The sequence below is a fragment of the Macaca mulatta genome, chromosome 8 (genome assembly GCF_049350105.2).
Source record: "Macaca mulatta isolate MMU2019108-1 chromosome 8, T2T-MMU8v2.0, whole genome shotgun sequence".
Taxonomy (NCBI): domain Eukaryota; kingdom Metazoa; phylum Chordata; class Mammalia; order Primates; family Cercopithecidae; genus Macaca; species Macaca mulatta.
Window position 1 is genome coordinate 18,887,235 of NC_133413.1, and position 13,531 is coordinate 18,900,765.

Sequence of the window (13,531 nt, forward strand, 5' to 3'; positions counted from 1 at the left end):
TCTGTCCCTTAGCAGAGCTAGAACTCGGTGCTGGGTGATCTGCTGCTCTCTTCAGAGCCAGCAGGCAGGAACGTTTGAGTGTGCAGAAGCTGTGCCCACAGTAGCCCCTTCCCCCAGGTGCTCTGTTGCAGGGAGATGGGAGTTTTATCTATAAGCCCCTGACTGGGGCTTCTGCCTTTCTTTCAGAGATGCCCTGTCCAGAGAGGAGGAATCTAGAGAGGCAGTCTGGCTACAGTGACTTTGTGGAGCTGAGGTGGGCTCTACCCAGTCCGAACTTCCCGGAGGCTTTGTTTGCACTGTGAGGGGAAAACGGACTACTCAAACCTCAGTAATGGCAGATGCCCCTTCCCCCACCAAGCTTGAATGTTCTAGGTCAACTTCAGACTGCTATGCTGGCAGTGAAAATTTCAAGCCAGTGGATCTTAGCTTGTTAGACTCCATGGGGGTGGGATCCGCTGAGCAAGACCATTTGGCTCCCTGGCGTCAGCCGCCTTTACAGGGGAGTGAAAGGTTCTCTCTGGCTGGCGTTCCAGGCACCAATGGGGTATGAAAAAAAATTCCTGCAGCTAGCTCAGTGTCTGGCCAAACGGCCACCTAGTTTTGTGGTTGAAACCCAGGGCCCTGGTGGTGTAGGCACCTGAGGGAATCTGCTGGTCTGCGGGTTGCGAAGACCATGGGAAAAGCGTAGTATCTGGGCTGGATAGCGCAATCCCTCACTGCATGGTCCCTCAAGGCTTCCCTTGGCTAGGGGAGGCAGTTCCCTAACCCCATGCGCTTACCAGGCGAGGCAACGCCCCACCCTGCTTCTGCTCACCCTCTGTGGGCTACACCCGCTGTCTAACCAGTCCCAATGAGATGAACCAGGTACCTTAGTTGGAAATGCAGAAATGCCTGCCTTCTGTGTTGGTCTCCCTGGGAGCTGCAGACTGGAGCTGTTCCTATTCGGCCATCTTGCCTGGGAGCCACTATGGGCAAATCTTAATTGGAAGATAACGTAAAGAGATACATATTTATCTTCTTAAATCTTAAGGCTTTTTTTATTGTTTTATTTCTAGATTTTCCTGGAAACATGAACTGCCAAGAGAGGAATGGAACACAAAACTAAACACCATTTTATATTTATGGTTTGCAAACTGGCATTTCATCAGTGGCTAAATTCACAGATATCCTGTATAGATTGTATACAGAACTGAGACTGATTTTGTACAGATTAGAATGATTGCTATGATCTTTACTTTGAGAAATTTTTCTGCACTATTTGCACTGAAATGTTTATTTATTGTTGATAAATCCTATCATATTTAAGTTCCATTGCTGTTCCTCTTACCTTGATTAAATGCCTATGCATGTAATTTTAGCTAGTTTTTAATATTTTATAAAACTTCATTTAAATTTGTATTTTTAACTTGAAGCTCCATTTCTTTATCAAGAGTGGTATTTAGATTTTTTTCCTCTTAACCTTTTTTGAAAAACTATTTTCAACTGTGAGGAAACCCTTATTTTTCTTTCTTTCTGGATAAAACTTTCAAAAGCAATTTAAGATATTCATAGTATTAGGAAACACCAAACCTGCCTATGTGCCATCTCACAAAAGAAACTTTTAATACCTACAATAAATCAAAAGAATAAACCAGCTATTCTTATATATTGTTTCATTTTTAAAACTAAAGATGCATTTAAGAAGCAATACAAGTAAATATTTAATAGAAAAAAAAAAGTTGCCTTTCATTTAAACCAGTCCAACACAAACTCTCATGCTAATTTTTAAAAAAATAAGTATCCGGTAGGTTTGTGGCTGGATAGGTTTCCTAAATTCCTAATGTTAATAAACAGTAAATCTATACACAAAAAAGTCAATGAACTTTTCTGACCTTTACTGTGAGTTAGCTTTTCCTAAGAGAAAAGCTATAGTAATAAATAAAATTTAATTTTTAGGCAATCCTGATTTTTAATGAATTTAATTGAGTGTTCTTGTGTACTATGTTCAGCAATTTGCTTCTATACCGTGTCACAAAATTAACATATTTCTTGAGTAGTCCTAAAAGCTCATACAGGAAAATGCCGTGAACTGTGTAGCTCTGGCTTGGTAAGGTACCATCTAAAGTACACAACAGACTAATGCATAATTTCGCTTAAATGTCATCCCAGTATGATTTGTCTTCCCAACACCAGCATACAATATAGATTTTCTTTTTTATATTTTTCAGTTCTTCCTGTACATGTTTTTGGCAATAAAGTTATAGGAAAAACAAAATTATTTTGTTGGAATTAAAACATGCTTAATATTTAGTCTGTTTGTGGAGGACAAGTATTCACGTGGACTAAGATATAATGTTGGATACAGAAAATAACTCTCCTTGTCTCCCTGGCACTGTGCTAAGGGCATGCTGTTAAATCTTCAAAATGACCAGATGAGGAAGGAATAATTATTACTCCTGATTTATAGATAACTGAGGTAAGAGTGTTTCAAATTTATGATAGTCTTTTGGGTATTCAGAAACCTTTCCTTACTGCACTGGCCACCACAGCTTAATTTTCCCAGCAATTACAGCAATGGAATAATAGTCTCAATCTTTTGCCAACAATCAGGTTCCTAGAAATCAGGTGTATCGCATAACAAGGGAGGAGCATACCACAGCCCTTCATTTGATTAATTCATTTGATCTATCTATTTGATTAAGTACCTACTAAGAATAAGGCACTGTGGAAATACTATTGTATAATATTGCTTAGATGCTTATCTGCTTTCCTTTTCACCAAAAACAAACAAAAAAAACCCGAAACATTTTCTTACGGAGTAAATATCTTCTACATAATCACATGAGTAGTTCATCTCTGTGTTTTTTTTTAAGTTGAACTATCATGCCAGTTTCATTCTATACCAGTTAACACAGCTTAGGTTCTCCTTCAAAATTCATTCATTAGATAACCTTGTTACAACCCAGTCATTAAACAGGAGTTAGATTACAATTATCTGCATTTAACAAATAGATAAATCAGTTCACATAAAGGTTATATATGTCACCCAGGATGAAAAGAATCTGCATTTGAATATGCCCGTATGAATGTGGGTTCTGTTTTTGCAACAGAGATTAAGTGACCATTTTTTCTAATTTTATGGCTATATATTTTTTCTTATGAATTGGCCACATTGGAGAAGCAGTGCCACAGGAAAAATGAGATGGAAATCAGAATTAGAGAGGAATACTTAGGAGTTACTAATCAGTGTAGGAATTTGTCATAGGAGGAAATTTAATGGTTAATATCTCAAAATAGAAGAAAATTCTAAATCAGTGAGATATAAATTAAAGAGACCCACTTCAAAGTTGAAAGAAATTTCTAGGCATAAATTGAGATATTGGAATAGAGGGTGCATGACACATATATATGCTTAAATTGAAGGACAGCTCAGATTCATTTTTAGAAGAAAGTAAACTAATGTGCTCTTAAAGAATAAAAATTTATTCTACGGTTTCTGTCTCTATCGTCACCTTCCATTCTATAAAAAGTTCAGTTACTGATTTTCTGGGTCATAGTCAAAATTCTTACTCATTTAATATCAAATTTAAAAAATATTTGCGTTCTAAATATTACTAAATGGGAAGTAATATGCCTCAAATCAATTTTATACTGGATTATTCCCTATGCTTTAAACCACTGCTCTCAATAAAACACTTCCTGATAAATGTTTGATTATTAGATATTTTAGTCTCGTTGGGTTAGCCATGCTCTTTGAAGCATCTGAAAGTAAAGTTTTAATAAGCAATAAATGCAACATTTTATATAAATCTCAGTGCTAGGTTAACTTCTAATAAGTAGACAAACATGTTACATAAATTATAATGTCTTGTAAAAAAGTTGGGACTAAAAGTTTATGACTCTGATGTGGAAGATGTCATATTAAAAACTGCATTTTAAAACATCAAATATTTATACTATTTGCTTTTCAAATAAATGCATAGTGCTGTTTGGCATACTCTGTCATTTTTAAAAAATTTTTTATTGTTTTTATAGACATACATTTCCACATGGAAGAAATTAAAGCCGCATCCTCAATATTAGGCAACAGAGTTTCTAAGAGTGGACAGCTCCAAAAAGGTTGTGAAGTGAGTTATGTTATAAAAATGTGAAAGCCATTACCACTATATCCTAAGTTTCCTTTTAGCAAGGTATTCCCTACTACATACAGTATACTGCAGAAAATGAATAAACATTCCTTGTACTTAATTTGGGAACTGCTCAGCAGAGAATGCCCAAATTTTATATTCTAAAAGAATTCCACTTGCTTTATTTTTTACATTAACAGTACTTTTATATCACAGTTCTCTAATATATTCTATTTTTAAATATGATGAACACAATTACATTTTTTCATTTATATATATTGCAGCACTCCCTCCAAATCTTTCATACTAGAGAGATTAGCAGTGTTGCTTTCTTGCCCTCTTTACTTTGTCGTCATTTCAGTGAAATGTAATACATTCTCCCATAAAAAAATTCATGTATTCAAAATATTGATGTAAAGTTTAAATTAATCCTTTACATTCTAGAATGTACTAATATATTAAAACCATACATTGTGAATACCATTTATTTCTGTCCAAACATGGCCACTTTTCTCCACTAAGTTTCATTTAGGTCGCCTAGTGAAGTTTTTTTTTACTCATAAGACAGGGGAGGAACTCTCCCTCAAATGTGCAGTTTTACAAAAAAAAAAAAAATTATTTTCAGAACTTTCAGCAGTCAGTGGTCATGAGATGTTACTAATGTTAATTAAACCATGTTAGCGAGTTACATAATTTCTAAAATAATAGATTACAAAACCTATTCCTTTCATTAAACAGACATGACAACCCAATTCTCTAGTTCTTTGAAACTGGATTTTCCCTCACGTATGTTTTACCCTACTAACTTTATAATGTTATACTTTGAGATCAGGCTGGCGGCTGGCCCACACTGTCGATAGTGTAGTCTCTACAATAGTAATAAAAGGTTATTATGAGAAAGCTAATACTTAAATTCATATACAAGACCAAGAGAATGAATGTTGCTTCTACCTTGTTAGCTATTAAATTAGTGTTAGAGAAAAAGTGATATACAAGGTTTAACATTTTATGAGGAGAAACAGACTCTAGATCTCAGAGAAAGGCAACACAATTATTCTAACAATTCAAAATATATGATCTCAGGAAAAGTTAAAGTGATGATTATTCCTGAAAGATAAGCAATTAAAAGCTCCTTAGGAATATATCTATTAACCAAAAAGGGTCCATCTCAACAACGTGCCTGTTTTTAGAAATATGTGTAAGAGGGTCAAAAAGGAAGATAACGTCAGATGCTTTAGAAAACACAAAATATGCATCTGGAAGTGAATCATAAGATTGATGATGATCACAGATGTGAGGGAAAGGAGTGGAGGCTTTTTGAGGGATGCATGCTATGACAAGGAAGATATATACTGATCACTTCAGGTAATGACAGAAGTAATTGCTCTGCAGTGAATAAAATTTTCATAGTCTAGGATGAGCTTCAAAATGGTGAATAATTTTCCTTATATTTGATAAATAAAATTACTACATCCTCTTCAGTATCTAAGAAATCAAGAACTGGGCACTTTTTTCCCTTTTCATAGCTGCATTAAAATAGTTGTCAATGACATGTACCATTTCTTATTTTTATGATAAACTACCTTGTTCCCTTCTTTTTGGAAGTGTTGCTTGTGTGTCCTTTACTTTGGGACTCCAAAGGGAAACTTCAGGCAGTGAGAAACACGGCTTCATCAGAATCGCGGTCCTTGCCACTGTCTTCACTTGGTGCATGCTCACCACCACTTGGAGACCGACAGCTCAAGTCCTCCACCCCGGACTCTTGGTCACTGTTGGCTGACAGATCTGGATCTGAACTTTTCAAATTATCTTGGGTTAGAATCAGAGCAGAATCTTCATCGCCTTGTGAAGGGCTCCGGGATGGAAATGATTTCATATTCCCACTGTAATCCTGGGGAGTGTTGGCTATGCTGTTGTCTGAGGTAGAAAACCCTGAGTGCTTGCTGGGCTCACTTTGCTTACTCTTCACCTTAGTGCAATTTAACTGGACCTTCTGAATTTTTTCCAGCCTCTAAGAAAGAAATAACAATTTCAGGGGAAAAAATCATGAATAATTTATCTTTTTCTATATATGCATGCCTTTAGCATTTGTTACCTCCCAAGTGGGTATAATGTTAAGAACATGGGACTCAGAGGGATGTGAGTTCAAACCTGGGCTTTACGACCTTGGACAAAACCTGTGGGGCCTGCTTTCTTTATCTCTAATGTAAGGATAATACCTGCCTTGACATAGGTTTTCTATAATCTTAAACAATAGAGCACAGTTGAAGCACCCAGTGAGCCCTAGTCTCCCTCCTTTCTATACCTACATGGTTTCACGTGATTCTCATCCCATGAACTCAAAAAACATTTTTTAGAAATCAAGAATGAAGTGTTTATCATCTGACTTTTACACTTTTACACTTTTACAATTCACTTACCATGAAACTCACCCTTTCAAAGTATACAGTTCAGTGGTTTTTATATTCACAAGGTTGTGCAACGAGCACTAGTAATTGTAAAATACTGTCATCACCTACCCTGCCAGAAGAAAACCCCATACTCATTACAGTCATTCCCCATTCCTATCTCCCCACAGCCCCTGGCTACAACATTCTATCTCTATGGATTTGCCTAGTTTAGATGTTTTATATAAATTGAGAATGGAATAATACAATATGTGGCTTTTTGTATCTGGCTTCTTTCACTTAGCCTATGTTCTCAAAGTTCATTCATGGTATAGCATGTATCAGTACTTCATTCCTTTTTCTGGCTGAAGAGTATTCCATTACGTGGATATACCACATTTTGTTTTTCCATTCATGTCATGAACACCTGGGTTCAGAGTACATTTCACCAGATTTCGTGTTTTGAAGTTAGAGGAGGTGTTAGAAGATCAAGTATTATGTAGTCATTCAAAAAGCATTCATTTGGGTTATGTGCAAAAGCACTGTGCTGGGTAGTGTGAGGAACAGAGATAAATACAGACCCAGCCCTAAGAAACATGGAGTAGTGGAGCAGAGAGAGGCAGAGTTCATGCAATGTAAGAATTTCAGAAAGGCAAAAGTTCTTGAAGAGGGATGGAGTGGTAGAGTTAGAAGTAAGAGAACAGACTAAGTTTCAGGGAGGAAGGAACATTTTAACAGGACTGTGAAAGATTTAAACTTGGACATTCTGCTCATGGCTAGTAAGCATTCCTGGCAGGTGGAGGGACAGTGAGAGGAAAAAACACAAATGTAGGAAGGTCTAAATTGTATATAAGCAGCAGAAACCGTTAAATGTTAGCATGGAAAATAAAGTTGAAAAGAGAAAATCTCAAATGCTAGCCTAAGGAATTTTGACTTTGTAATAATGAAGAGCCAGTTTTAAAGAGCCAGACTGCTGGAATAGACTAACAGAATCCTAAGATTTTCATAAACTACAGTAGTACCACTGGAAACAAAGTTATCCAATTAGGAAAAGCATTTTATTATAACCTCCCTGTCCAAGTATAGGGAAGTTATTAGAAGCCAAAGGATAGACTTTATAGTCAGTCTCCCCTATTACCAATTATAGATTAATATAATAGTTACATAATTTTTAAAAGTGGAGAAAGATCTTTATAAGTACATATATTTGATTTTATTCTTTTACTTTTTCACTTTGCCAGAAAGATTTAATTTTACTACTCCCAAATAACAGTAATCAAAAAAGTTGACCTAAAAATAAGGAACAACCAAAAATTTGTGGAACTGAGCCACAAGCCAGATGTGTGAAATGCATTAAATGCCTAGGTTTGGGCTTCGGTTATCTGAGTCCTCACCTGGATGGGGTTGTGTTTCAGGTGTTCTACTGGCTAAACATGAGAAATGGTTGTGTTGCACTGAATCTTAAGAGGCTTTCATGAAGCCTTGCTCTTCTAGAAATAAGCACAGAAAATAGATTAACAAAGCAAGTATGTCTTACTTCTTCCAGGGCCTCTAGTTCTTCCTCTAGCTGCTGAGTTTCCTCCTTCACTGCCATCAGGTAATCTGTAACTGACTGTCGGGGCTGCATCCCTTTTTCAAAGCGGTTATACATTCCACTCCAAAACCTGGAAAGGACGGCAAAGCGTCATTACCATCTTATCACAATCTGAAAATTCACATTTCAAATCTTCTAAGTTATCTGTGATACCACAGTCTTAATAATAACCGAATGCAAATTTCAGCCTCAAAAAAGCCACTGCTTAAGGTAATAGTTTCATGTTGATGTTTTTTTCCTTGGGTCAGCAAATGCCTTTGGGGAGAGTAAGTTTATGAAAAGTCTACTTGTATATATGAATTAGAAAACACAGAATACATTTTTCTAAAATTGAAATAGCACATGTAACCATTTTCTTTTAAGAAAATGGCTGTTAGTTTTGAACTTTGAAATTGTGTATTTATGGGTGCAGCACACCAACATGGCACAAGTATACACATGTAACAAACCTGCACGTTATGCACATGTACCCTAGAACTTAAAGTATAATAATAATAATAAATTAAAAAAAAATTGTATATTTAGAATCTTTCAGCTACAAAGGGAATCTTCAACTTGCAGCTTTTATCTTTTTTATCACTACCACTAAAAGTTGACATCTACATTTGTAATAAACCCCTCTTTTTATTTTATGCAGAGTTTCATTCTTGTCACCCAAACCAGAGTACAGTGGTGTGATATTGGCTCACTGCAACCTCCACCTCCCGGGTTCAAGCGATTCTCCTGCCTCAGCCTCCCAAGTAGCTGGGATTACAGGCATGCACCACCACACCCGGCTAAGTTTATATATTTTTTAGTAGAGACGGGGTTTCACCATGTTGATCAGGTTGGTCACGAACTCCTGACCTCAGGTGATCCACCTGCCTCAGCCTCCCAAAGTGCTAGGATTACGGGTGGTAGCCACCACGCCCGACCAATAAATCCCTTTTTATCCTACACAGAAAAGCATACTGGAGTGCAAATGAGAAAAATGGTGTTATCATAGAGTTATCCTTAGACCCACTATTTATGTAGAAAAGTACTTTGAGGCCAAGAACTTGGTGTCATTGTTTTATCTGCAGTGCCCAGAACAGTGTTTGCTCCTCAATAAAATATGTGTTGACTAGCTGTTAATAATAAATCAGTTGCAATCCAATTGGTCATATCTCAACAGCTCTTAAAACTTGTTTTACGTGCACTATGGAGGCTTTTGTTTAGTATGATGGAATATTCTGCTATAAATTCTGAGGAAATAATTAGATTGAAATAATTGAGGAAAAAAAACCTTGAGAAACGAAATCTATACAGGAAGAAAAGCCATCAAGTCTGTGTTGGGAGTGAGTAGGAAGAAAGAGATGGGGTTTCTGTTTATTCTGCGTGAGTTTTTTTGTTGTTGTTGACCTTTGAGTTTTTTCATATTATACAAGCCTAGCAAGGAAGCCAAGGGAAAAAACATATGTATCTAGCACATACCTAGTAGAACCTGTAGGATGCCACCCTGCTCTCCCCATCGTGATACATACACTCTTAACGTAATTTCCACAAGGGAAGTATTTCCACTAGGACTTAATTCAGTGGGGACAAAAAAGCAAGGTATTATGTTGGTGCAAAAGTAACTGCAGTTTTTGCCTTTTTGTTGTTTAAACTAATGGCAAAAACCGCAGTTACTTTTGTTCCAACCTTAATAAGTCATGATCACTGTTGAAACTTGTGATTCCACATTTGACTTAAGGCATGTGCATTATTCTCTTTCATTTGCTTTTTAAAAAATTGGAACTTACCTTTTTTTTTTTTTTTTTTTTTTTTTTTTGAGACGGAGTCTCGCTCTGTGGGCGCAGTGGCTCCAGCCTGTAATCCCAGCACTTTGGGAGGCCGAGACGGGCGGATCACGAGGTCAGGAGATCGAGACCATCCTGGCTAATACGGTGGAACTTACCTTTTATGATATCATTATTATAAAACATCAACTCCTGAAGAAAATTCCACAATTAGGAGGAATAAAGAGGCAGAGGAGACACTGGCAAAAATACCAGATCAGATGCTTGAGTAAGCATCTCCCTCTGGTGTCTTCTGTGTCCAACAAAAGCCTCAAAGATCAGTGTTTCATAAATTTTGACCTCTGATTGTTAAACGGTACCAAAATCTAAGTTCATACCATAGCTACAAAGTTCTCAAGGGTTTACATACTTGTACATGAAGTTGCATGGTGCTGTAGGGAGATGAAGGGTTCCCTGAGTCTGGCTGTGATCAGCTCTAAACAGAGGATTCAGGTAGTCGGCCCGATTCTTCCACAGGTGAGCCCATAATGAATATGTTCTTTCTTGAATCCTGTTTTATAAAGAAAATAAGTCTCTAAATGACCTATTTTGGTGTTTACACATAGTAGATATGTTATATTAAAGCTGGAAAGGAACTAATAATTGTAACCTGAAAACCACGTGTCTGTTCGACAGCAGGTAAATGTATCATCTTGGTGGCTTCATGGTACAGAGGGAGAACACTGTAATAATCTCAACTTCACCACCATCTGTACTGGCCTTGACAAGGTGTTCGATTCCTTTAAGTGGTTTGTTTGTTTGTTTGTTTGTTTGTTCCTTGTGTGTGTGTGTGTGTTTAAGCTGTTCTTTTGGGGGAAGTTTTTCCCCCAAATAGTCATTGGACATTTATAATTTGTCAGACACAATTCTAAGTGTTTCACATGTTTTCTCTCATTTAATCCTCACTGAATTGCTGTGAGATATGTCTTAATTTACAGATGAGGAAACTGAGGAATAGAGAAAGTGGTTTCCCAAAGTCCTATAGCTAGTAAGTGGAAAAGCCATATTCAGACCCAAGCAGATACTGTTAGAATTGGCTAGTCAGATACAAGAAACCACAAAACTGTATAGGAAAACAGGTGACCCTAAATGATACACTCTGCTCCTTCTAAAATCGTCTCCATTTGCCAGGAATCACACTTGAGCTTCCTTAGAGAAAACAAACTAGTATCCACTACAAAAACTAATTTTCTTTATGTTCAACTCCGTATAAAACCACTGGAGTCCATTTCATTTGAACTGACCATTCCCCAGATTAAATCTGATAATGGTGTATACACCAGAGTTAAAATCATTTCATTTTATGAAAATTTAAAAAATGTTCTCTCATTTATACTGCCTAAATCGCTTTATTGTTAAGTTTTTTACTATCACTTATTTTAAAGTCCACATTTTAGCTACTTTTACCCTTGGATAAAGCAATACAGTTTTAATCTGAATAAGTGATGGCTTTAGTTTTATATTTGCTTTCCCAATTAAATTTGCAGTTTTTATTATGGTAGCATAGCCACCAAAGGTATCTAACCTTTTCCTTTCAAATGCAAAAACCACTTTTTCTGACTCCAGAAAATTCCTTTTCGGTATTCGTGCATCAAGTCTATCAAGCTGTCTGTGTATATCAGGCAGAAACTGAGGGGAAAAATGAAACTGTATGTATCTGTCAGTTGATGACATTTAAACCATTTCTGAAATGATGCCAGGAAAAAGAAAATAACCTTAATCTGTCAGTATAGGTATGTGACTAAATGAAAAAAGTCTTCAAAATTATGAAAGACCATCTAAAATTCTCAGTCACCAAAATCTTTAAATAAAAGTTAAACACCAAAACACTTACTTGAGTTCTCGTCTCTCCTTTTGGCTGTTACATAGGAAGTTTCCAAACTGGCAGGAATAAATATGATGTTGAATGTGAATCAGAAACCTCTCATTGAACTCAAAGGCACAGGGAAATTGTTCCATTAACTGCCAGACACACTCAATGAACTGGTCAATAACTGGAGAGATTTCTTTTGGATCACCATCTAGATTGCCATACCTATAAAACAAAGCATTAGAGACTTTTTAAGACAGATTTATTTTTAAATTAGAAAGCCATAAATGCAAGAACAATCATAAAAGCAGCCCTAGTTCCTAAATAAATCTTACCTTACAAACTTGCAATAACAAAAAAAAGTAGAAACGTAAGTTTTTAAATTCAAATTTCCAGAGCCACTTTGTAGTGAAGGTCTAGATAGAAGGGATGTGTTCATGTTATAGTTACAAAAGAAAGTGTTAGTGTAAGAAATAAAATCCGAAAACACTTCCCACAGAAAAGGCATTTTTAAATTGATTCCTTAAAAGTACATTAGAACTTCTAAAATAAATGTTGCACTTTATGAGTCCACACAACTTTAGGGCTCTTCATTTTTTGCACTGTCTAGTTGGGAAGGGATGAGGAAGAAAGACAACTTGAAAAAAATAGTGGTTTCCCAAGTTGCCAGGAATATTCCCATTTTGAAAGCAGTTAAAGCTTGTCACATGATTTATCTCCATGTAACCACAGATTCCACATGTATATTTATCTCCCTTTGCTTTGCTTTTCAAGAGCACATCAGAATCTTCTTCCTCAAATGTGTATTGATTTTAAAATGACTCCTTAGCCCTTTACACTATTGTGCGAATTTTACAGAGAATCCAATAGGATGTTTTGGTGTCATCAAAGACAAAATAACAATATAGAACCTCATGTTAGTAAGGGATCATCACCTTGAGGAAGAGAAATAAGCAATGATCAGTTGCAGAGTTTTCCCAAGAGTGGGAACATTGGAAATTGTCTAGAAACTTCTCAGATGTTACAGTTTCTCACGTTTAGTAGCTTTAAAAAGGGTTGCCTAATATTAATATTTTTTTGTCATCAAACAATTATCCAGCTGATCTTCAGTCATTTCCATATTCTCTCTGTCATCTGTCTCCTATCTTGAAGATCCTAACTGCCTAGCATATAATATTAATAGAACCCCAAACTGAAAATAATGCCATGTTAAGAAGTTTATCTAATAATTGAGTGCTTTAATTTTCTCATTTGTAAATGGAGTTCCTATGCTTTCCTGGAAAAAATTATAAAAATAGACTTCCTGAAAATCACAGAATTAGTGATCGATTCATGCTAAAAGCAAAAAACTACAAAAATATACTTGAGCAGTTGCATGCATTTAGAATTTTACCAAAACACAGTAAAACATCTGAAAATATATATCAAACTATCTAATGAAACTTGCTGCCTAAATTTAAATTTTATCACCAAAGACTAAACTAAGTACAGCTATACCATTTAAGATTCAAAGAGTAGAGAACGCCAGAACACAGTACAGGCATCATCAACACTGACAAAAGGAGGCTGGTGGCTCCAAAAGCAATAGCTTGTAGTTATTGAAAGCCTACTACACAGGTCAGTCCTGCAGCTGGCCTAGTTACATTTTTTAAATATCCATGCTACAACCCTGTGAAAAGAAGGCATCCCCATTCCACAGATGAGAGACCAAAGGTCAGACAGTGAATACCACGGCCTAGATCTAGACTTGGACATATCTGGCTCTGAAGCCTTCATCACCTCTCCAGAGACATCTGGGACAAAATGCACTCTGATACAAATGCCTTAGGATTATAGAA

The 13,531-nt window shown here is 36.3% G+C and overlaps 2 protein-coding genes across 4 annotated transcripts in view; one reads left to right on the forward strand and one right to left on the reverse strand.

The window, feature by feature from the left end:
• VPS37A (VPS37A subunit of ESCRT-I) overlaps nt 1-2,254 on the forward strand; it is a 49,980-nt gene extending 47,726 nt beyond the window's left edge. For 2 of the 3 annotated variants that reach the window (XM_015144812.3, XM_015144814.3), the window contains exon 12: nt 1,056-2,254. The gene's annotated coding sequence lies outside the window, so the exon portion shown is untranslated. Of the gene's footprint in view, nt 1-186 lie in introns of all 3 variants that reach the window. The other variant, XM_015144813.3, reaches the window with a different exon arrangement.
• Nucleotides 2,255-3,981: 1,727 nt separating this feature from the next.
• MTMR7 (myotubularin related protein 7) overlaps nt 3,982-13,531 on the reverse strand; it is a 114,726-nt gene continuing 105,176 nt past the window's right edge. Inside the window, exons 11-14 of the mRNA XM_001098872.5 lie at nt 11,718-11,918; nt 10,254-10,394; nt 8,031-8,157; nt 3,982-6,117 (exon numbers count right to left, since the gene is read on the reverse strand). Of these exons, the coding sequence (XP_001098872.2) occupies nt 5,755-6,117; nt 8,031-8,157; nt 10,254-10,394; nt 11,718-11,918 (832 nt within the window). The 3' untranslated portion in view covers nt 3,982-5,754. The remainder of the gene's footprint in view (nt 6,118-8,030; nt 8,158-10,253; nt 10,395-11,717; nt 11,919-13,531) is intronic.